The following is a 26,373-nucleotide window of genomic DNA, read 5'->3' on the forward strand; positions in this document are numbered from 1 at the left end:
ACCCGCGCCCAAATTACGTATGTAGAGATGCTTATAAGCATTGGTGATGTCAGCTTCATGGACCAATTTAAATACCAAGGGAAAGTAACGTGACAGCTTCATTGGACTCAGATATCCGATATGGGGAGTCTCTCGACACAAACACCCACCGCCAATGAACAGAACGCGGCGCTGCGCGCGGATCGGAAGCTTTCAGTGGAGGTGCGAACTGCCAAAAAAGACGTCCACCACAGGTGAGAACAGGTAGATAGCAACAGAGGTTAAAATACCAACAGGTTGGGCCATTTCAACGAGCTATTTCTGAACCGCCTGCGTTATCATCTTCCTCCCTTTGAATTATTTAATGTTATTATTTTTCAAATTTTCGACACCATGTAAAGTCCTGCTTTACTCTTCTTTGCTATTGTTTTTTAATTATTATTATTGTTGGTCTAATAGCTTATTCCTCACAGGATTTATCATGTATCATGCTCAGTTATGGGACATTATCATTTTTATCGACACTTCATATCAGGCAGGTGATAACTAATTTCTTATAGATTCACAGAAAGACTAAAAAATTGTAGTTTACTTCTTGAAAGTGTAATTATGCTCTTGGACACATAGATACTTGCACAGGCAATGTAGACAAAAAATATAATAAAATATTGGACTATATAAAGTGCTCCACATAATAATAGCAATATAAAAGCTTAAGAACTTTTACCAAACAAACAGCATATCATTAAACTACCACATAAAGTACATCTTATTGGGCAGACAACAGGGTAAACCTATTTCTGTTTTCTTTGGAAACTCTTCGGTTAGTTTATTTGGTGCATTTGTTTGCTTAAAGTCTTGCCTGTCTATTTAAGCATAAAAGCATGATAATCTTTATTGTCACCATTCTCTTCTCTTTAGTTAGTCATAGATACTCATGACACACACACACCAATTTTAGATATTTAGCAGTGCTATATATCAGCCCAGGTTGTGATTAACAGACTTAAGAAATTATGTGTGTCAACAAAGCATGATTGTCTTGTATTTTAAGTTGCGTACACTATTTCATCGCTGATGACTAATGACACTTCTTTTGCACCTTTCACTGAGCTTGAGTCAAAAAGCCATAATTGACTCTGATATAAAATGTCCATGACACTTTATGCAACTATTTCAGTCAGTGAGTTATATTCTGAATTAGTCCATTCACAGTAATTAGATAGACCTATAACAAAAACACATTGGTAAGATTTTACAATAATGTTCCATTTGTTAAGATTAGTAACATGAACTAACAATGAACAATACTTTTAGCATTTATTGATCTTGGTTAATAAACATTTTTTTTTTATCCCTTTTTCTCCCAATTTGCAATGCCCAATTCCCACTACTTAGTAGGTCCTCGTGGTGGCACGGTTAATCACCTCAATCAGGGTGGTGGAGGATAAGTCTCAGTTGCCTTCGCTTCTGAGATCGTCAATCCGCGCATCTTATCACGTGGCTCGTTGTGCATGACACAGCGGAGACTCACTGCATGTGGAGGCTCAAGCTACTCTCTGCGATCCACGCACAAATTACCACACGCCCCATTGAGAGTGAGAACAACTAATTGCGACCATGAGGAGGTTACCCCATGTGACTCTACCCTCCCTAGCAACCGGGCCAATTTGGTTGCTTAGGAGACCTGGCTGGAGTCACTCAGCACACCCTGGATTCGAACTTGCAACTCCAGGGGTGGCAGTCAGCGTCAATACTCGCTGAGCTACCCAGGCCCCGATCTTGATTAATGTTAATTTTAACATATACCAATACAATTTTAAAATCAAAAGTCGTATATGTTATCATTAGTCAATGCGAACTAACAATGAACAATTGTATTTTTTATTAATTAACATTAACAAAGATTAATACATGCTGTAAAAAATAAATGGTTAATTGTTTGTTCATGATACCTAATGAATTAACTAATGCTAATGATTGGAAACTTATTGTAAAATGTTACCGAGACTTTTATAGGAATCCCATACAGTTGGTTCTCGGCAGTGTTATAGTCTAAAATTAGACTAGTTAAAATATAGTTTTAGTGGTAAAATTGCTCACGAAATACAGTTAGTCATTAAGACTAACATGATATTTGTGTAAACCTGAAGGGTGAATGAGAAATTATTGGCTATTGGGTAAATGTTTACATTTTGACTGGATATTAGTAAACCTGCATATAAGTTTGCAACATTTAAAATATCGATTTATTTGTTTTACCTACTTTAAAGAAGTTGCATTTTTTTTAGAGTGCTTAGTCATTGCCTTTTCATACCAGTCATAATAATGTGACTGGTTTACACTGAGATATTGCCAAAAAAAAAAAAAATGTGTCGGCCAGTATGTCTTTTTCACTTTACTGAACATCTCTACATTTTCAAACTGCCCTTTACCTCACACCAGCTGGATTGATTTCATATGTGTGAGACCTGGTAAGAACAGACCTAAAGTGTGCTGACTTGATACATAAGACACTGTGATAAGCATTGCACATGCTTGCTTAAATGCATTCATACTCTATATCCAAACAGATAAAGGAATCAGTGAATTGAAAGAAATAGATCACCCAAAAATGAAATATCTGTCTTCACTGAATTTTAGGAATACAATATATTTTTATCATCAGGTTTAGATGCATCTCTATGACAGCTGTATTGACAGCGCACAGTTCATCCAAACCCCCAAAAGTCCTTTTTTATGTTTTCTGTCCATATTCTGATTATTAAATGTAACTTATCAGATACAAATATTATTTTCCTATGTTTTCTGTAGGGTATTTGTGAATCGGAGTTTGACTCTCGAAAACATCAAGTGCTATGGCTTTGACATGGATTACACTTTGGCAGGTGAGTGCATTTTATTGTGCCTTTGGGAGAAGTTGTCAGACTATTTCTGAACTGCTAGGTTCACGGCAACTGTCTTGTTTTCGACAGTGTACAAATCTCCAGAGTATGAGAGTATGGGCTTTGAGCTGCTCCGGGACAGACTTGTTTCAATTGGCTACCCACATGAGCTACTGGGATATACATACGACCCCACCTTCCCAACACGGTAAGTGTTACTCTGTGTTAATGGATCTGGATTAGGATATATTGGGTGTGTGACCTCATGGAGAAGGCTTTTGTTGACTGTAGCTGTGTGGGGGGTGGGGGAGGGGATACAAAAGAGATGCAGAACATTGAATGCGTGTACATGCACAAGACAATTCAAATTAAAATTGGAATATGGTCATATTCTCATTATGTATTCATTATGTGAACATGTTAGCCCTATTGTCCAACTAAGACAATATTATGGTTTCTTGGACAGCTGGAATGTGCTTGTATTAATCGGAATATTGGGTCATGTTAATGCCTTATTCAGAATATTCACTGTGACTGAATATTTTTTTAAAGTAAATCTGGGTGCTATGTGATATTCATTTCAGAAAAATGGTTTACATGCTTCACAGCATTTGGAATATCCCTGAACACATGGTAATCAACATTTTCTGAATAAACTAAAACATTTAACATTAAATGAGGTTTTTTATTTCATTTCTTGTCAAGTCAACGTGAAACTGTTTACTACTCATTTTACTTCCACAAATTAATGTTTTTCATTTAAACATTGAACATTGAAAATGGGAAATTCAACAAGAGAAAATGTAGGGTGGGACTTGAGTTTATCTTATGGGATTTGATCGTGAAAACTGGGTGTAACACACCAGAATTTAGCCAGATGTGTGTACGGGAGGGGTTGCTAAAATAAGAGGATATTTATTTTATTATTATTATTATTTTTTTGTATTTTTTTTGTATTTAGAATAACATGCACCAATTAATCATGCATTAAGAAAGTAAACAGTGTAAATTGTTTTATGTTTCAGCTTACCTGCTTGTTTTATAGCACTCATAATTACTTTTATTTAAACATACACAGATATAAAAAGCAAAAAACTTTTTATTACAAAATTAGATAAGGCTGATATTAATCCAAATGTTTATGTGCATATAAAAGCAGTCATTGAGATTTATTTAAATTCTCTAGTATAAATTTAGTATTTCTAGTATAAGCTGATGCATGCTCAGGTTTTTAATTGGCTGAAAAGCAAGAAATCAGTCTGTATGTTTTCACTTTTCAGCCTATTAAAAACCTGTGCATGCGTGACAGACATTGTAGGTAACCACACAAATAGAAATATCTGGTTATTACACTGGTTTCATGAGTCTCATAAAAGCAGAGGTCACTAGAGGTCATTATTAAAATGGGCCGACTACCAAATGCTGGCAATTAAACTTTACTTACTGTGACTGAAAATATAAATATGATAGAATTTTTGTTTTGAGAGCGCTTATTGTAAGAGGCCATATATTTCTCTTCAATATTTTGCAGAATATCATTACCACACTCTCATTCTTTCAACATTCTGCCTCTTTCTCGTTTACTCTACAGCGGCCTGGTGTACGACACCACGTATGGCAACCTGCTGAAAATAGACTCCAATGGGAACATCCTGGTGTGCACTCATGGCTTTGAGAACCTCAGAGGGTGAGACGATACATTGTGGTGCGGGTCAATGGAGTATTGAGTCAGAGTTTGCTCGCAAATGCCCCCTGAACCTTTTTCTGACAACAGAAGATTCGAACAAAGTAGAATGCTGCGTGGGACAAAAAGTTAATGGGGGGTAAATTGAAATCCAATAAACCGAATGTGAAGGAAGGACAGTTTCGAGTGCTGTTAAAACAGATAAAGATTGAGGAGGATCTGTGAGGACAGACAAACACAGCAGAGGAAAGTATTTTGAGTTCAAAACCGAAGAGGTTTAATGCACTTCACTTCAGTAAAAAATATACATGTTAAAGACCCCATGAAACGGCTTGACGAGCCTGGTATTCATTTCTGTGTTGATGCATTTCCTATTGAAACTGGACAAACCGTTCGCACTGAATTCAGCGACAGCAGGTCGAAAGTTCTGCTGCTTAAATCTGTCTGTGCTTACCAAATTTCTAATCGCTGCCCTCAGTGGCCAAAGCTGGAAGTGTTGTTGAACGTATAGGCACGTGTGATCTCCAGTTTCTGGATGAGTGGTGCCAAAAGCAGGTTGTATTTTTTATTTATTTATATAAATGAGTGGATAAATACTGTAATCTTGTACATTACAGAGCAGTCTGAATGCAGAGGAAGGAATGGGCGTTATTTCACTTAGTGTGATCTATGGAGCCATTATTCTGTCCTCGATGTTTCTGCCTCCCATAATGATAAAAAATCTGGGCTGTAAATGGACCATCGTTATTACCATGGGTTGTTATGTGACATATTCCTTTGGAAACCTATCGCCAGGCTGGTGCGTTCATATCTTGGCCTTTTGCAACATTGCTGCTTTGTTCAGCAACAGAGAAAGTTCAGAACACACCATCATTCATTACAGTATATTGTGCAAATGTGAGACACAGCTTGTCCAAATCTCAGGCCCTAAAAAATATTCTCCATTAAATACAAGATAAAACTTAACAAACAAAAAGAATGCGTTATCAATGCACTTACAATGGCAGTCTATGGGCAACAATTGTACGTTCGCCCTATAGACGTTGATTGTAAGTGCTTATTCCACGGCACAGTTGAATTCTTTTTTTTAAGATTAACATTTTTATTTGAGTCATAGAAATGACAAAGAAAAACAAAACATATATATAATGAATCAACATTTAACTCCCACTACTACCCTTCCCCCTCCCCAATCAACAACCCCACCCGACCTCCTATGAACATCCTCGTGGTCTCACATAAGTACACGCACACAGAAAAAAATTAATAAAATAAAATAAAATAAAAAATATATAATTATCATACACATCTCAAACTACATCTCTCTCTCCACAGTCCCTCCCCAAGAGGCCCCCAAAAATGTCAAATAACTGCCCCATTTCCCATCAAATGAATCCCAGATCCCCAGCCTTCTACACGACACCTCCTCGAAAGCTGCCACCCTGCCCATCTCCTCGCACTACTCACGAAACGAGGGGGCTCCGGCTGACTTCCATCCTCTAAGGATAACCTGTCTGCCCACCATAACACCGGCCAGGATCCAATTCTTCATGTACTTTTCTCCTACATCAATGACTGCCCCATCACCCAAAATACAGAGCCTGGGGCAAAAGGAGATCCGCTTACCCAATACGTCGGCCATAAAATTCTGGACCCTCAACCAGAACTCCTGTATCTTACGACACCCCCAAAAAACATGGGTGGTGTCTCCATCTTCTAAACGCCAGCAGGTGGGTGTGTCCTTAAGACCAAGCCTATACAATTTAGAAGGGGTCCAATAAAATCTATGTAGAATCTTAAATTGCATAAGGCGCATCTCTAGATGCAGACTTGACATTTTTAAGAATCCTAGCCCACACTCCCTCCTCCAAAAACAAATTTAAATCTTCCTCCCATAATCTTTTGAGGGAATTTAAAGCTCTGTCCCCCAGACCCTGAATTAGCAAGGAGTAATACACTGATGCCTCATGACCTTTTCCAAAAGCAGTAATCACCACTTCCAGAGTATCTGCCGCTCTAGTGGGGTGCGTGCCACTCCCAAAAACAGTGCAGAATATGTGGCGCAGCTGTAAATACTTATAAAATTGAAATCTGGGAATCCCAAAATTTTGAACCAAATTTTCAAAAGGTCTCAATACTCCACTCTCATATAGGTCACCGAGTGTATTAACCCCCCTCACAATCCAATCTGACCAACAGAAAGGGGACTTAATGCATAGTTTAGGGTTCTGCCATATGCTCGAGGCTACGTTTAAATAAATATCCAAATTAAACACTCTGGACACTTTTGTCCATATCGAGTGTAAATGCAAAATAATGGGGTGTGACTTAACTTCTCTGATTAATTTGATCGAAAGGCTTTGCAGAGGCAAGAGCTTCCTTTTCAATACAAAACTAGGGAGGGGCTCTCTCAGGTGGAAGCGAACAATGAGCCAAATATCTGAGACCGAATGCATAATAGTAAAACAAAATCTTGGGTAGGCCTAACCCAACTTTGTCAATCGGCCTATGTAACTTATTGAAATTTAACCTGGCACACTTACCATTCCAAATGAAGGACTTCGCTATGCTGTCAAATTGCTTGAAATAAGAGAGAGGGACATCTACAGGGAGAGATTGTAACAGGTAGTTGAATTTTGGAATACAATTAATTTTAATTACATTAACCTTCCCAATTATCGATAAGTGTAATGAAGCCCAACTGTCCACATCATTCGAAAACCTTTTTATTAAGGGATCAAAATTAACTCTGACTAAATCAGAAAAATTTGCTGGGAATAAAATTCCCAAATACTTAATGCCCTGTTTGGGCCACTGGAAGGCGCCCGGCTGGTAGGCCATTACTGGACAGTGCGCTGTCAAAGCCAAAGCTTCGGATTTAGACCAATTGACTTTGTATCCTGAGAACTTGGAAAAGGAATTAATAATTCTGTGGAGGCAAGGCATAGATCTAGTGGGGACGGAGATGAATAATAAAATATCATCTGCGTAGAGCAGAAGCTTATGCGCCACACCTCCTGCAATCACCCCTGGAAAATCATCCTCCTTTCTTATCCTCGCTGCTAATGGTTCCAGGGCAAGACAGAACAATAATGGGAAAGAGGGAAACCTGCCGAGTGCCCCTATCCAGAGTAAAATAATCTGAAATTAATCAATTTGTTTGTACCGCTGCTACGGTGTGTTTATAAAGTAACTTAATCCAACCAATAAATGTACTCCCGAACCCATACATTTCCAAAATCTTAAAAAGATAATCCCATTCTACCATATCAAACGCCTTTTCGGCGTCAAGTAAGATGGCAGCGACCGGAGACTGATCGTTCACTACTGACCACATGATATTGATGAGATGCCTGATGTTATCAGAAGAGCTGCGGCCCCGAATAAACCCCACCTGATCTATATGTATAAGAGATGTCATAACTTTACTTAATCGGTTAGCCAAAATTTATGACAAAATTTTTACATCTAGTCGGATCAGGGAGATTGGACAGTAACTTTTACACTCGCTTGGATCTTTGTCCTTTTTAAGAATCAGACTGATCCGGGCTTGTGTCATGGTTGGCGGAAGCTTTCCATTCTTTAATGATTCAGTATAAACTTCTAACAAAAGTGGAGCCAGTTCTGTAGCATAGGATCTAAAAAATTCTGCAGTAAAACCATCTGGCCCCGGAGCCTTGCCAGTAGGTAGGGACTTAATAACCTTGTCAAGCCCCTCCAAGGTTATCTCAGAATCAAGAGTGTTTTTTTACTCAATCGTCAGTTTAGGAAGATCTAATGGTTCCACAAAGTTTCTAATATCTTCATCAGTAGACGAAGACGTGGAACTATAAAGATCAAGATATAATTCTTCAAAGGCATTATTAATATCAATGGCTGAGGTAAAAATTTCACCACCAGCAGATTTCACTGAGGGAATAATAGAAAAAGACTCTCTCTGCTTTATATATCTAGCCAAAAGCTTGCCTGCTTTGTCTCCCGACTCAAAGTATGACTGTCTTGCCCTGAATAACCAAAACTCCACCATCCGTGACAAAATAGTATTATATCTGTATTTCAATCGGGTCAATTCTCTGAGGCCATCAAATGACATACGGCGCTTCACCTCTGCCTCTGCACTTTTAATATTTCCTTCCAACTCCACGAGTTCTCGTGCTTTGGATTTTTTGATGAATGAGGCATACTGTATGATCCGACCTCTAAGAACCGCCTTAAGTGCCTCCCAAGCCACGCCCACAGAGGATACTGAGGACCAGTTGGTCTCCATATAAACACTGATTTAAGTCTTTAACATTTGCTGGAAATCAGGATTTTGCAAAAGGGATACATTAAGGTGCCAGCTATATGATTTCTTTTTCTCCGTATGTGGCAACACCTCTAAACTCACCAGGGCATGATCTGAGACTAAAATATTTCCAATTAAGCAATCAACAACAAATAAAATGAGGGATTTGGATGTATATAAAAAAATATATATTCTAGAATAAATCTTATGGACTGATGAAAAAAATGTATAGTCTCTACCAGATGGGTTCAAAAGTCTCCAAATATCTGTGAGACCGAGATTTTTACACATCCTGTGAAGCGTCAGTGTTGCTCTAGGGGGCTTACACACTTTTGCTTCACTATGATCAAGGACTGAGTCCATCAAAAGATTAAAGTCTCCTCCCAATATTATATCATGAGGGGTGCCAGCGGCTTGCAACATCCCTTCAAGATCTATAAAAAAGCCCTGATCATCAGCATTAGGTGCATAAATATTAGCCAAAATCAGACTTTGCCCCTGAATTTCAACTAAAACAATAATGACTCTTCCTAATTTATCATTAAACTGTTTGAGGAATTTGAATTGTAAATGTTTATTTACCAATATAATGACTCCCTTGCTCTTACTTGAGCCAACACTAAAGAAAACATGTCCACCCCATATCTTCCCAAATTTTTCAGCTTCCTGCGGGGAGAGATGTGTTTCTTGGAGAAACACTATATCATATTTCTTACGTTTAAGAAAAGAAATAACCTTCTTTCTTTTTATGGGGTGCCCCAACCCATTCACATTCCACGTCGAGAGAGATAGTACACTCATATTAACATTTGACATTTTGATATAATAGAAAAAATAAATTGTGTGCCAAAAACAAAATTATACAGACCACATTTCAACATCAATGCAACAATAAAACCCCGAATTTCACCCTGAACAAAATAAACAGAAAAAAGAAAAACGTGCGCATTGACCCCGCGCATGACAGCGCCAACCGGCTGCGATCCCTTTAAACTCAAAGAGTCCATGTACGCCTACGAGAGCCCCCGTGACAACTTTGCCATCGGATTGCTCAATTCTGCCTCACAAATTTATAATGCAAAATTACATAACATCAAATATTTTGTAAAACAAACCCCAGCCAATAGGCAGAATAAACACAAAGAACGTGTAGACTCATTCACAGAACGTTCAGTTTCCTCGGTCAGACAAACGAATCTTCAGTGAGCCAGCTGATGAGTGCAGCAGATGACATAATAATTCCAATGTTCCATGAAAATACTCCACAAATCATACTCCAGCCAACAGGAGGCATAAGCACAAGGAACTGATAGATTCATCCATAACTGTCCCGAAGTAGTGTTATTTAACAAAACAAGCTCCAACCACTAGGCGGAACCAGCACAAAGGAAACGAAACATGCATCCTGATTCCTCGGATGGTCAAGAGGCAATTCACTTGGAGGCCGCATAAAAGTATATCCCATGATTTACAGTCCGCCAACTTTATAAAAGACATCCTTTGTGTGGGCATGTAGATATTTTGCGGTCATCCGTTCATTGTAAAAGTGATCTTCCGTCAATGCAAAAGTTTCTTTAAGGAAAAGTGTTTATCCACAAAACAAAACTAACTCCAACCACTCGGCAGAGCCAACGCAAAAGGAAGCAAAAATGCCGCCCAGCTTCCTCCGAAAGCCAGAGTATGTACAGTGAGTCAATCCACTCACAAGAAAAACACCCAATGGTTACTCACCCATTGTTTCAATAAAAGACATTGCCTGATTGGGACATGTAAATACTTTGCTGAAGTCCTTGGTGTTTATTTTCAGTCTGGCCGGAAACATCAGAGCAAAAGTGATCTTCCGCTGATGTAAGAGTTTCTTGCATTCCTTAAACCGAAAGTTCTCTCTTGTCGAGTTCGCAAAGTCCGGGAACAAGAAAATATTGTAATTCTTCCAAGAAAGCTTTCCTTTGCTCCTCGCCTGGCGCAACAAGAGATCTTTATCGGATGATTTCAAAAATTTGGCCAGAATCGATCGGGGCCTGTCTCCCTCAGCAGATCTGTGAGCTGGGACTCTGTGAGCTCACTCGATTTCCAGCTTGTGGCCTGTTATGTCGAGCAGACTCGGGAAAAGCTTGTCTAGGAATTTCACCATATCTCTGCCCTCCTCATGCTCAGGAATTCCAACAATTTGAATGTTATTCCTGCAGCTTCTATTCTCAAGATCTTCAAACTTTTCAAGGACATGTTCCAAATCAACTTTGGTCGCGGGTGGATTAGTGGCTAATTCCCTCTCTGATAACTCCAAATAATCTATTCGTTTTTCAACATCTGTCGTAATCGATCGACGTATTACAGCGAGATCCTCCAGGTCCGCAAGTACCTTCGTCAACATCACCGACATGTTGGACAGTTGATGCTGGATTCCTTCTCCCGCCGTGCCGCCCAAATCGAGTCCCTGGTCCACAGGCCTGTCTGGGCTTTCATCTAAAACCCGTAAGTGTCTTTTAATGTCTCCAGAGCCTGAGGATTTTGACTTCTTTGCCATGTTTACCTCAAACAGTAAATGTGTAACTGGGTGTATCGAATTTCACCGGATTATATCATGAAAATAATGTAAAAATTAGCAAAGTGCACAGAGCTGTCTCTCACACGTCTGCCCTTTGCATGGCGTCACCCGACTCCCCAGCGGGTTATATTTTTTGTTGTAAATGATGCAATACAGTAAACAGGAATTCATATTTTATTTACCATATGCCCTAATCCAAACCCCAACCCTAAACCTAACAATCAGTGGAGTAAAAATTTAATTTTAAAGCAAAAATGCAACCACTGAATCATGATCACCATTGTTTATGTGAACATGATTACTTCTTGGTTGCTGTGGGTACAGATCCCATGTCTCTGAGGTTGATCTGTTGCGCTAGAGGCAAAGGTTAACGTGTTTAAAATTATGCAAAAATGTCTGATGTCACAATAGAGTGCAACAGTCTGGTTCTGGAAGTAAAAATCCAATTCAGTTTTTCTATAAACAAATTGAATTTCCTGCAAAATTTGCCTCAGAGCAACCGCCCACTCCCATGACCAATGTAAGGGATATAATCGAGTCAGTCTCCCTTTCCCTTAATCTACTTATCAGAATATTTTGCAATAAATGTAAAAAATATTGTTTCTATACTTACAATAGATAAATATATTCCCATAGTTTTTATTCAATTAAATAATTCACAATGCTTCATGGGATTGTAGTTTGTAACCTCGTGAAAGATGGTAAGTACATAGTCTTGTGCCTTTGTCTTTTTGTTCAATTTTCAAATACTATTTAGCCTCAAAACAAAGTTTGTGATGTTGTGATTCACCTCGGAACTTGTTGGTTCGGTTCATGGCAGCTCTTTTATGGAGGATTTTATGAAAAGCCTGTTGAAAAAACGAACTGGAAAAATTCTTCCGGAACCCAGATGCTGAATAAGTGGGCAAGGCACTGTTGGGGTTGATTATAGGGTCCATGAACGTTTGGAAGCAACATGCCGATTTAATGTGTGATTTTGTTGAACAGGAAGACATATTAACAGGAAGAACAAAGAATTTCATGGGGTCTTTATTTCTGAGGGTTAAGCACCTCTTTTCACTGGCCCTTTGTTGAAAAAGAAAAAAACTGATATTTAAGTGTTTCAAGCCCTATTTTGTTTACTATTCATGGATATGTTCTTGTGTGAGACCTAACCACTCTATTTAGGTCAAACACAGATGATGTAATCAACTCACAAATAGTGTATTTACATCCCTTCACCTGGTGTAGAAAGGAGTTTGACAGTGATTTGTGGAGTGTAGATTTAGTTTTTGGGGATGTCGGTTTCCTGTTATGGTTTTCATTAGACAGATAAAAGAGGATGAGGATTAGAAGAGGCGTAACTGGCCCATTGACCTCTGGCTTATACCAAGATATTTCAGGATCTGGGTACTTTTATAGTCTCCTATAATAGTCCACTTCAAAAGCTCTGGACCGAGGCCTGGCTCTCCTTTTAAAACATGCAGCCAGATTTAAGTGTGCATGCAGGGCTGTAGCTAGTGGGGTGAAAGGTGGTAATTATTCTAGGGGCCCACAGGTCCAGAAGGGCCCCACAACAAATTCTAAACTGTATTTTTTTTTTTAATAGGAAAGGGGCCCAGAGCAATATACAGTCAGGGGACCCAGAATGCCTTGCTACGGCCCTGTGTGCAGGATTTACATTTGTACATATTTATAGAATAAAGGTTAGGAATAAGGTACAGTGGCTATATCTGTATCACCTCAGTCCCCTGCTGCAAAGACATATTAAACCAGGTGGTTGCTGGTCTTAGCTGGTTTAAGCTGGTCTAACTTGTCTACCAGCATGACCAGAAGTGCCCAAAAACCATCAAAACAGACCACCCTTACCACTTTAGGTGACTCTTAGCTAGATCTACAGCAGGATTGACACCCTAAGTTTGTGTCCTAACAAATGAGACAGCATAATAAAGGTTTCAACAGGCACCATCCCAGCATGGGGTTATGTAAGCAATGTTTTATTTAGCAAGAGATCAGTTTGTTAAGAATAGTAGTACTGGCTGGTGATGAGACATATGATCTGGGTATAGTGGCAGTCTGTTATTATTCCTTCACAAGCGGATATGTAAATTAAGTAGTCTGGTTACTGTTAATTCATATGGTGTGTGTGTGTCGTATGCAGCATACTTTTGTATAATTGTACTTATCTATCTGTTTGTATTCTCATCAAGATGTGTCTGTTTTCAGTGATCAGATAGATGGGTTTTATCCAAACAAGTTCATTCAGAGGGATGATACTGAACGCTTCTACATCCTCAATACACTCTTCAACCTAACAGGTACAATGACAGTAACACATTTCATCAAATTGCAATACATTTCTTTATAGCAGTCTGTCAATAAGAGCAGTAATGAACTTACTCAAAATCAATGGGCATCGGGGGACAGCCTCCTTTCACAGCTGTCAGTCAAGTTAAAAGGGATGAAAATCCCAAAAATGAAACTCCTGTTATACTTTACTATGTTGTTATATTGTTCTAAACCTGTATGACTTCCTTTGTGCCTTGCATGGTCTCTTTCCTGTTCATAGAGACATATCTTTATGCATGCCTCGTTGACTTCTTCACCAAAAGCACCAGATACAAAAAGTGAGTGAATTATTCCTTAACAATCCTTTATTGTCACAGTTATTACACAGTTATGACTTAAAACTACAATAAAAGAAGTAGGGACCAAAGTGACATTGAGTTTTGCATGGACAAGCACCATATTTGTATTGTATCTTGCTGGAAAAATATTTTACTGCCACCCTGGTTGAGCATGTGACAAAAAACTTTGAGAATTGTCCATCAGATTTCTAAAATCTGTATTTCTCTCTATTTTTCTCCCATTTAGCCATCAGAAAGGGTTCAAACATGGTGACTTGTTTATGTCATACAGGAGCATGTTTCAGGATGTGCGGGACGCCATGGATTACCTTCATGACACTGTAAGCTAAAAAAAAAAATCACACATTTTCTCTAACATTTGTGTGCTGATGTGGTCATTTTATGTTATTACTAACATACAGAATACTAAAAACTTCTTCACTACCAAAGGATTGAAAAGGAAATAATTGGAAAAAAGAAATTAATAATTTCTATTGATTTGAGTTTGGTAGTGTTGCTTGTCAAGCCTGATCTCATTAAAATTACCTGACTGTGGTGACATTTTTGCAAAATGATATTACATGGCTCCTTACACATATTGTGGCAGTTCCGAGGTGAAATGTCCACAGTATGGTGCTAAAAGCGAGTTAAACACTCTCCCAAATAGATGATTTTTATAAGGTTAACCTTGTGCGAACCTGCGTCATCCTGCGAGGACATTGTGTTTTGTCTTTGCTATTACCTACGCATAATTTTAAATTATTTGAAAGTTCAGTTTCAGGCTGCAGATGATGTTTGCACCACTCAACATGGTTGGCAGACATGGGACAATGGTAATCAGCACTTAGATTCAGAATTAATCATGTATAATTTTATTTTAAGGTGGTTGGCAGTGATTGGATGATGCTGGCCGTTACTTTGAATCAGAATTAATTATGCTAATTTCTGATTGTTAAAATCCTTCAGCATCGTTTTTTTTTTTTTTTTTTTTTTTGACAGTGCAAAGAGAAAACATTGAGATTTGTTTGCCAAAGTAGAAAAAAACATAAAAATTAAATCAAGTAAACTTTTTTTTATTTTTTTTTTATTTATTTTTTTTTATAGTTTTTTATTTGTGCTTTATAATACACATTGTTCCAAAGCAGTTTTACAGAAAATCAGCTGTAATGTCTGTAACATCTTAAAAACACTCCTGCAAACATAAATATTTTGATTAAAAAAAGTCTGAATTTCTTTAGCTTATAATTATTTAAAATTCCACAACTTAGACCCACTGTCCACAGATGAGGCCACACATTTTTAGGTAAGCTATTTGCACGTAATGTTTTTTTTTTTTGCATGTTTATTAGGTGCTACTAGTTACAAATCAAAAAGGGAAATGCATGCAGCAGTCGCACACGGGTCTTAATAAAATTGCGTTCAAGTTTTAAATAAACAAAACTGTCCTCCCTAACCTAAATCTTCAATCTAAACCTAACCGATAGTGTCATAAAAAGCAAATGTGAGATGACAAACGGAATTGCTGGAACAACCACGTAATTTTGTGGTGCTTCTATGACACTTTCGGTTCACGTGTCGACTCTTCAAGACTTGTGCCCTGGTCCTTTGCATCGCAAATGCAATGCTCTATCAGTTGAGCTACCACACAATTAGATTGATTCTGCACAACCTAATAAATGTATACCGTAATTATAAATGGTTATGTAATGCAAATGTTAAAATGTATTGCCTTACAAGTCATTCACTTGTAAAAAAATCTTTTGACATCATAAGATAGCATAGTGTGAAGAACAGAGTGAAAAGTGTTTATGAACTGATAATCTCCCCTTTTACTTGTGATTTGTGTGAAAGTGACTAAAAGCCATTGCCATTGTTCATTACACCAGGATTTCACCAGCGACGCGTACAATGAGCCACATAACAATCCTTTTGCATAAATGTACAGTTGTGCTCAAAAGGTTGCATACCCTGACAGAAATTGTGAAATTTTGGCATTGATTTTGAAAATATGACTGATCATGCAAAAAAACTGTCTTTTATTTAAGGATAGTGATCATATGAAGCCATTTATCATCACATAGTTGTTTGGCACCTTTTTAAATCATAATGATAACAGAAATCACCCAAATGGCCCTGATCAAAAGTTTACATACCCTTGAATGTTTGGCCTTGTTACAGACACACAAGGTGACACACACAGGTTTAAATGGCAATTAAAGGTTAATTTCCCACACCTGTGGCTTTTTAAATTGCAATTAGTGTCTGTGTATAAATAGTCAATGAGTTTGTTAGCTCTCACATGGATGCACTGAGCAGGATAGATACTGAGCCATGGGGAGCAGAAAAGAACGGTCAAAAGACCTGCGTAACAAGGTAATGGAACTTTATAAAGATGGAAAAGGATATAAAAAGATATCCAAAGCCTTGAAAATGCCAGTCAGTGCTGTCAATCACTTATTAAGAAGTGGAAAATTTGGGGATCTCTTGATACCAAGCCAAGGTCAGGTAGACCAAGAAAGATTTCAGCCACAACTGCCAGAAGAATTGTTTGGGATACAAAGAAAAACCCACAGGTAACCTCAGGAGAAATACAGGCTGCTCTGGAATAAGACGGTGTGGTTGTTTCAACAAGCACAATATGATGATACTTGACCAAAAATGAGCTACATGGTCGAGTTGCCAGAAAGAAGCCTTTACTGCGCCAATGCCACAAAAAAGCCCGGTTACAATATACCCGACAACACCTTGACTCACCTCACAGCTTCTGGCACACTGTAATTTGGAGTGATGAGACCAAAATAGAGCTTTATGTTCACAACCATAAGCGCTATGTTTGGAGAGGGGTCAATAAGGCCTATAGTGAAAAGAATACCATCCCCACTGTGAAGCATGGTGGTGGCTCACTGATGTTTTGGGGGTGTGTGAGCTCTAAAGGCACAGGGAATCTTGTGAAAATTGATGGCAAGATGAATGCAGCATGTTATCAGAAAATACTGGTAGACAATTTGCATTCTTCTACACGAAAGCTATGCATATGACGCTCTTGGACTTTCCAGCATGACAATGACCCTAAGCACAAGGTCAAGTTGACCCTCCAGTGGTTACAGCAGAAAAAGATGAAGGTTCTGGAGTGGCCATCACAGTCTCCTGACCTTAATATCATCGAGCCACTCTGGGGAGATCTCAGACGTGCAGTTCATACAAGATGACCAAAGACTTTGCATGACCTGGAGGCATTTTGCCAAGACGAATGGGCAGCTATAACACCTGCAAGAATTTGGGGCCTCATAGACAACTATTACAAAAGACTGCAAACTGTCATTGATGCTAAAGGGGGCAATACACAGTATTAAGAACTAAGGGTATGCAGACTTTTGAACAGGGTCATTTCATTTTTTTCTTTGTTGCCATGTTTTGTTTTATGATTGTGCCATTCTGTTATAACCTACAGTAAAAGAAATGTGTTTTGCTTGCTCACCCGTGTTTTCTTTAAAAATGGTACATATATTACCAGTTCTCCAAGGGTATGCAAACTTTTGAGCACAACTGTAGGTATAGTTACTGAACTCTGTCTGACCAGGTTGACAATAATATGGTTCCTGCTGATTTTGTTATACAATGCATTCAGTAAGTATTAAGACCCCTTCATTTTTTCACATTATGTTATGTTGAAGCCTTATGCTAAAATGCTTTAAAAAAAAAAAAAAAAAAAAAAAAAATTCACTTCAGTCTACTATACTCCATATCCCATAATGACAAAGCAAAAAACTGATTTTTCATAACTTTGCAAATGTATTAAAAAGAAAAAACTGAAATATCAGATTGACACTAGTATTCAGACCCTTAACTCAGTACTTAGCTGAAGCACCTTTGGCAGCGATTATAGCCTCAAGTATTTTTGGGTATGATGCGACAAGCTTTGCAGGCCTGGATTTGGGGATTTTCTGCCATTCTTCTCTGCAGATTCTCTCAAGCTCTGTCAGGTTGGATGGGGACCATTGGTGGACAGCCATTTTCAGGTCTCTCCTGAGATGTTCAATTGGGTTCAAGTCCGGGCTCTGGCTGGGCCACTCAAGGACATTCACAGAGTTGTCCCTAAGCCACTCTTGCATTGTCTTGACTGTGTGCTTAGGGTCATTGTCCTGTTGGAAGGTGAACCTTTGGCCCAGTCTGAGGTCCTGAGCACTCTGGACCAGGTTTTCATTAAGGACATCTCTGTATTTTGCTGCGTTCAGCTTTCCTTCAACCCTGACCAGTCCCCCAGTCCCTACCACTGAAAAACACCCCCACAGCATGATACTACAACCACCATTCTTCACCGTTTGGATGGTATTGCACAGGTGATGAGCAGTGCCTGGTTTCCTCCAGACATGATGCTTGGAATTGAGGCCAAACAGTTCAATCTTTGTTTCATCAGACCAGTGAATCTTGTTTCTCACAGTCTGAGAGTCCTTTAAGTGCTTTTTTCAAATTCCAACTGGGCTTTCATGTGTCTTGCACTGAGGAGAGGCTTCCGTCTGGCCAATCTGCCATAAAGCCCAAATCGGTGGAGTGTTGCAGTGATAGTTGCCCTTCTGCAAGTTTTTCCCATCTCCACACATGATCTCTAGAGCTCAACCAGAGTGACCATCCGGTTCTTGGTCACCACTCTCATCAAGGCTCTTCTCCGCCGATTGCACAGTTTGACCGGGCAGCCAGTTCTAGGAAGAGTCCTGGTTATTCTAAACTTCTTCCATTTAAGAATTATGGAGGCCACTAATAATTTAAAGCATTTTAGCATAAGGCTGCAACATAACAAAATGTGAAAAAAAAGGAGGGTATGAATACTTTCTGAATGCACTGTAAGCGCTACAACATGGTCAGTGTGTTATTTTCCCCTTAGGGCACTTTGAAAGAGAGAACGTTGAAGAACCTGGACAAGTATGTGATTAAAGATGTAAGTAATAATTAACTAGCTGCCTATAGTTTTATTCTCTCAAAACAGTAAAAAGTATGCTAATTATCATTAATGTAATTGAATCATTATATTTTAGGCACACCTGTGCCCATAGAATCCATGCATTCTTACTAGGGATGCCCAATATATCGGCAGCCATATCGGTATCAGCTGATAAATGTGAAATTTAAAGTTATTATTATTGGTCCGATAAGAACATTTGGCCGATATATTAAAGCCAATAAATTATGGCTTTTTTAGGCAAGTTACTTGCCATGTTGGTTTTGATTGATGCCTTCTGGCTTTGCTTTAGAGGATCATACTGGATCTGAGTAAACACTCCATTATACAGTATTTATTTGCCACATGCATTTTGTTTCTTTTTTCCTTTTTGTATGTTAAAGCATATTGTGTTTACAGTGAGTTTGAGACTTGTTTGCATTCATTAGTTTTGTTTTTTCACAGGTTTAAATCAAGTGCAATCCACTGTATTTATAAAAGTAGCTCACTCATCAAATTCATTTTAAATTGTAGAGTCATTATGCTTTTTTTTTTTTTTTTTTTTTTTTTAAATAAAAGGCCATAGGAATGTAAAATTTATTTATTTATTTAACTGGTTCAAAGTAGGCTACATTCGGTAAATGATTTAAAAGTTTTAGGTGTTTCTTGCAGGTTTCTTGTTTTCTGCAATTGAAGTTGTTATAAACAATAATCCACTTTACATGACTCATTTAATTAGAAGTGCTCCGGATGTGGCTGTATAAAGTGTGCCTTTTGTTTTTGTAATTAGACACACAAAATGTAGATTTATATCCAGATGTAGATTTATCTGCAAATATATTGGTTATCGGCCTCCAAATACACTTAATTATCAGTTATCGGCCAAAATGTCCATATCGGTGCATCCCTGATTCTTACAGCACATACTTGTGATATTCCTGATGCATTTATACACAAACAGACAAACTTTTCTTTTGGTTTTGGTTTAGCCCAGACTCCCTGTGTTACTGAGCCGCATCAAAGAGGTCGCCAAAGTTTTCCTGGCCACCAACAGCGACTTCAATTACACAGAGGTAAAGAGAACGGCAGCCCCATAGAAAAATTTTAAACAGGCATGGACAGGCTCCCATTCATTTATATGTTTATAATCACCCTTTTCTCAATGTTTTCTTCAATTAGGGTATAATGAAATACTTATTAGATTCCCCGCCTGGTTCAAAGGTGAGTAGCCTAAATTTTTTTTTTTCTTTGTTACTTTTACAACTGTAGGCTTCTGACATTAAAGCATTTATTTCTGCAGTATTTTTTTATTCCTATAAAACCCCTTTTTGACTATTCTTGGTGTAATGCACAATATATATATATATTTATAATTTTTTTTTTTTTGCACATTAGACCAAGAATAGTCAAAAAGGGGTTTTATAAGAATAAAAAAATACTGAGATATATATATATATATATATATATATATATATATATATATATATATATTTATATATATAATTATTATCTTAATAATGAATTATAAAGGTGCAAGATAACACATCGTACATTTGTTGTTTAGAACCCCAAAAAATCGTGGCGTTCCTATTTTGATCTGGTGGTGGTGGACACAAAGAAGCCCTTGTTCTTTGCAGGGGGTACAGTGTTACGGCAGGTAGACACGGTGAGTTTTTATTTAGTTATCTAGTATGCTTTTATTTACTGTGCTCATAAATAGTTATAGATAATACCATAAAGATTTTTATTTTAGATAGGCTTATATGTATCTTTAAATTGTGTATGTCCTGAAAAGATAAAATAATTAGTTAAAAATTTTATTAGGCCAGAATAAAAAGTATTCATTGATAACCTTTGAAGTAAAAGCTATTTTAGAATTACTCACAAATAATGAGAATATTAAATGGAAGAAAATGTCGTGGCCATAGTTTAGATATATATATATATATATATATATATATATATATATACTCAAAAACAAAAAAACAAAAAAACAAACAAAAAAAAAGAATCCTTTCACTTTCAACTTAACATGTGTAAATATTAGTATGAGCACTTAAAGATTCAACAACTAAGAAATAAACTGAACAAGTTTCACAGACATGTGACTAACAGAAATGGAGTAATGTGTCCCTGAACTGCAGTGCATCTCCTCCTCATGGACTGCACCAGATTTGCCAGTTCTTGCTGTGAGATGTTACCCCACTCTTCCACCAAGGCATTTGCAATTTCCTGGACATTTCTGGGGTGAATGGCCCTAGCCCTCACCCTCCGATCCAACAGGTCCCAGATGTGCTTAATGAGATTGAGATCCAGGCTCTTCGCTGGCCATGGCAGAACACTGACCTTCCTGTCTTGCAGTAAATCATGTACAGAATGAGCAGTATGGCTGGTGCCATTGTCATGCTGGAGGGTCATGTCAGGATGAGCCTGCAGGAAGGGCACCACATGAGGGAGGAGGATGTCTTCCCTGTAACGCACAGCATTGAGACTGCCTGCAATGACAACAAGCTCAGTCCGATGATGCTGTGACACACCACCCCAGACCATGACAGACCCTCTACCTTCAAATCGATCCCACCCCCAGAGTACAGGCCTCGGTGTAATGCTCATTCCTTCGAAGATAAACAAGAGTCCGACCATCACCCCTGGTGAGACAAAACTGCGACTCGTCAGTGAAGAGCACTTTTAGCCAGTCCTGTCTGGTCCAGCGAAGGTGGGTTTGTGCCCATAGGCGACGTTGTTGCCGGTGATGTCTGGTAAGGACCTGCCTTACAACAGGCCAACGAGCCCTCAGTCCAGCCTCTCTCAGCCTATTGCGGACAGTCTGAACACTGATGGAGGGATTGTGCATTCCTGGTGTGACTCGGGCAGTTGTTGTTGCCATCCCGTACCTGTCCCACAGGTGTGATATTTGGACATACCAATCCTGTGCAGGTGTTGTTACACGTGGTCTGCCACTGCAAGGACGATCAGCTATCCTTCCTGTCTCCCTGTAGCACTGTCTAAGGCATCTCACAGTACGGACATTGCAATTTATTGCCCTGGCCACATCTGCAGTCCTCATGCCTCCATGCAGCATGCCTAAGGCACATTCAAGCAGATGAACAGGGACCCTGGGCATCTTTCTTTTGGTGTTTTTCAGAGTCAGTAGAAAGGTCTCTTTAGTGTCCTTAGTTTTTATAACTGTGACCTTAATTGCCTACCGTCTGTAAACTGTTAGTGTCTTAACGACCGTTCCACAGGTGCATGTTCATTAACTGTTTATGGTTCATTGAACAAGCATGGAAAACATTGTTTAAACCCTTTACAATAAAGTATATATACACACATGCATACATACATACATACACACAGAAATATACAGAAAAAACAATTGTTTCCAGAGTAGACAGGATTATTTTTATTAATGTAATACAGTAATGAGAATCTGAGATTTATTAGTGACAGTAATGAGAAATAAAAACAAACTCACAAGTTTACGCATGACAGTAATAGGACTTGGGCGGGAACGTCGTCATAAAAATAATGTCACAGTGCAAAAAAATCTTAGTGGACCTAAAATAGACAATGCGAAAAACAAAAAAATGTATGATCTGGTTTTTGACTGTGAAATTAACCCAAACAAACATATAGTAATAAATTATTCAAAATTAAAGATAACACTTTTGGTTATTAAATCTCAGATTAATTATAAATCACATTGACGTAAACGGATTATCAGGATATGTCTTTTCTAAGATTGCATTGTATTTAAACCATGTCATACCCCTGATGTAGGACACTGGCAAGCTGCGTATTGGAACATACACGGGATACCTGCAGCACGGGACAGTGTATTCTGGAGGTAAAGAATTTCACTTTAACGGGAAAGTTGTTGATATGTTTTTGAAGGCAGTCATTTTGCTTAAATCAGTTCCTTAAATCCTTATTCAACCCCTCTCTTAGGGTCTTCTGACATTGTGTGTGATTTGCTGGATGTTAGGGGGAAAGACATCCTCTATGTTGGGGATCATATCTTTGGAGACATTCTCAAGTCAAAGAAGCGGCAGGGTTGGAAGACGTTTTTGGTGGTTCCTGAGCTTGCCAAGGAGCTGCATGTGTGGGAGGACAAATCTGGTCAGTGATTATCTAATCATTTACAATATGTAAATGAAATACAATTCAAATACAAAAAAGTAAAATTATTTACAAACCAAAATCAGGTTGTTCCAAGGCTTTCCAATAAGTTTTGCTCATTTGATATCTGTGGGGCTGAAATAGTGTCATCTGGTCTCTTTGTACAGGTATGTTTGAGGAGTTGAGACATCTTGACATCTTCCTTGCAGAATTGTATCAGTAAGTATGAATGTGTCTCATCATGTTAAATGACATTGGCCAGAGTCAATACATGACATGGTCGCTAGATGGCTATAGAGCACTTTATCTACACTTTTACTTAAAATTATTTTTAATTAAAGCTCATTAGAATTGCTATATTTTGGCATTTTTAGATACAAATAGACACATCATTTAAGCTCTTTATTTGGTCCTTTTTTGTCAGGTTTGGGGACATTTTTGTGGGAAACTAAACATGATGCACACACACAAACATTTCGACTTAATCTAACCTCTCACTTTGTCCCATCAGGCATTTGGACAGTGAAAGTCGAGAGTGCCCAGATATCAGTGCCATTCAGAGCAGGATTAAGGTAAATTCACAAGATCTTCTCAGTTCACTCTTTGACTCACAATAGCCAATGGCTCTTAATTTTATTTATGGCTGAGTCTTGTTGCTGTTAATAAAACAATTTTTCCTATTTGTGTTATAGATGATGACATATGGCATGGACATGTGCTATGGGAAAATGGGCAGCCTTTTACGCTGTGGTTCCACGAAAACTCTCTTCGCCAGTCAGTTATTGCGCTATGCAGATATATACGCAACCTCCTGCCTCAACCTCTTAAACTACCCCTTCAGCTATCTCTTCAGAGCCCCAATTGTTCTGGTAAGGTTTCTGATGTAGATGTTTTATGTAAATGTCTAAGGCACTTGTTAATGGTTTCTTTATAAAAATAATAAGAGTGAAATTTTAAGGCTTTTGAATTGATTTCAGAAAGATTAAGAAGAAATATATACAGTGGCCACAGAAGTATTTGGACACTTAAGCCACAATAAAAAATGATGAACATCATTGTTTTAAATGTCAAAAAAAGCACAAACACTTTTATAAGCAAAACAATTCACAAAATAGGTTTGTTAGTTTTCCAATTATAGATAAAATTAGATATATTGTACAAAATGAAGAAGAAAAGTATTTGGTACATTAGTAGAACATATTCACAGGTAAAATAATGAACACCTGTGGTTACACTGCGCTGTAAAAAAAATAAAAAAAATTAAAAAAAACTCTTGCTGTTTCAACTTAGTGTTCATGCCGTCTTAAAATTTTAAGTTGTATCAACTTAAGAGGAAAATGTGTTTTAACAGAACATAAAGTTGATTTATATAACTTGTTAAATGAGCTTAAAGTAAACTTTAGTTTCTTATGTCAATTAACTTCATTCTAAGTCAATTCAAACTAAATATAGAAGTTCAATTACTCACAGTTATTATTTAATATTATTGATAACCATGGAAGCAGTTAGAGCTATCCCATTGTCAGTAAATTATCTGAACTGATTTAATGCTACATGGCAACAAACACAACAACCAACAGCATAAATAAAAGCAACAAAATGTAAAAATGAAAATTAATTTATTCAATTTGTGCACGCTGGGAATCTGAATATGTGAGCGTGATCTGCATAGTTCTCTTGACTTATATTTTATTTCAGCTGAATACATAAACAATTTTAGCCCATTTTTAAGATTTACGCATTGCAATTTCATAACAGAATTCCATCTAATTTAATTGTGTAATGTTTAACTAAATTAACAAAACTTTATACATTTAGTTTTATTTTATTAAAGAATTAAATTTGATGGAATTTTGTTATGAAATTGAAATATGTAAATCTTAAAATGATTTAGTTTTTTGAGTGTAGTTTTTCAATAACTAAAGTTCAGTAACTTAGAAGTTCATCCAACAAAAACTTGGATAATTGAGTTATCTCAACAAGACCAATTCAGTGCAGTTATTTTAACTCACATTTTATGTTATGATAACAAAGAAAAAATTAAAAATATTTTTGAATGTGTTCACAACTCTGTGAACTTGAGGGGAACAGACTTCATACATCTATTAAAATCACCTTGGGACCAGTTGGTTGAAATGTAATTGCATAAACAGCTAATGACACTTGATTTGTTTTTTTAATGCAATTGACATTTCTAAGTTCTGTAAGTGTGGTTTAAGTGTATTTTTCATATTCTTTTTGGGGCCACTGTAACAATCATGAAACAAGTGCTGATTTTTGATGTCACAATTTCCAATGTGTGAGTGATGAATGAATACTGAATATGACTGACTCCGGTGTTAATGCCTGTGATGTGTTACTACTATCTTATTTTTCTCAGTTGCCTCATGAGGCCGCTGTTGAACCTCAAACATTGGAACAGACCCCATCAGAGCTCTCAAGCTTTCACACTCTCCAAACCACAGACACCAAGGTTTAAATTGCACACATCTCATTTTTTTTTTTATCTCGGGTTTACTTTTAGCACATTCCTACAATGCATTATACCAATAAATCATTATTTGCATTGATAATTTAAATGTTACAGCAATATTTCCCTTAAAATAATTGCCTCTTGATTTTAATTTACTAAATATTTGTTTTGATTTTAAAGCGGTTTAAGTCACTGACATTTTTTGCATACAGCGGCAATGCGAGTGTGACGATGGAAACTGTGGACAAGATGAGAAATGTGGCCGAAATAATCCTGTTGCCCAGATAGAAACACGATGACTGATGCATATTTAAAATCACTGTAAAGATGAAGTTTTTGTATGTTTAACTTTTACCATATACATTCCTGCTTCAAATTTATAAATATACATCACTTGTCTAGTCAAGTTTGATTTGCAGTGCGTGATGTCACAAAGAATTACAGCTATTTTTCAAATGTTTTTATTTGTAGAGCAAGTATTAAACCTAATTTTAGCCATTTTATAAGAAGTTTATATTGAATATATGCCAAGACACATCTGATATTTTGATATAATGGTATTTAGCATTTTGTCTGTTGCTCATGAAAGGAGGAAAACAGAGGAACTAGGTCACTGGGAGGACTGAATTTCTCTCATTGGTCAAATGTTGATAAACAGTGACTGCATCCTATATAATAACGCAGGGATGTACAGGTATGATAAAAGGTTGATTTTATAACTTAAAGTAGTGATTTTGAAACTGTTCATATATATTCTGCCTCTGAGACTTATTAGAAATGTAGCTTTACATTTTCTGTATGCATTCTTTATTTTTCATTAATTGAGATTAAAGTGCTTTATTTTAAACGAATTCTGTT

The 26,373-nt window shown here is 37.5% G+C and overlaps 1 protein-coding gene across 1 annotated transcript; it reads left to right on the forward strand.

Annotated features, from left to right (window-relative positions):
• On the forward strand, positions 1–26,373 carry LOC127432750 (cytosolic purine 5'-nucleotidase-like). The gene is made up of 18 exons (XM_051684148.1): positions 1–233; positions 2,794–2,867; positions 2,955–3,072; positions 4,456–4,551; positions 13,587–13,678; positions 13,930–13,987; positions 14,235–14,328; positions 18,870–18,923; positions 19,913–19,996; positions 20,103–20,144; positions 20,488–20,589; positions 22,704–22,770; positions 22,872–23,042; positions 23,210–23,261; positions 23,554–23,614; positions 23,735–23,911; positions 25,423–25,515; positions 25,728–26,373. The coding sequence occupies exons 1-18, from the start codon at positions 121–123 to the stop codon at positions 25,812–25,814; spliced, it is 1,635 nt and encodes a 544-aa protein (XP_051540108.1). The 5' UTR covers positions 1–120; the 3' UTR covers positions 25,815–26,373.

The sequence above is a fragment of the Myxocyprinus asiaticus genome, chromosome 42 (genome assembly GCF_019703515.2).
Source record: "Myxocyprinus asiaticus isolate MX2 ecotype Aquarium Trade chromosome 42, UBuf_Myxa_2, whole genome shotgun sequence".
NCBI lineage: Eukaryota > Metazoa > Chordata > Actinopteri > Cypriniformes > Catostomidae > Myxocyprinus > Myxocyprinus asiaticus.

Coding starts and splice junctions, on each gene's coding strand:
- LOC127432750 (XM_051684148.1), top strand. CDS start 121: ATGGGGAGTCTCTCGACACAAACACCCACCGCCAATGAACAGAACGCG. Junction 13,988..14,234: donor AAAAGCACCAGATACAAAAA/GTGAGTGAATTA, acceptor TCTCCCATTTAG/CCATCAGAAAGGGTTCAAAC. Junction 19,997..20,102: donor GCGACTTCAATTACACAGAG/GTAAAGAGAACG, acceptor TTCTTCAATTAG/GGTATAATGAAATACTTATT.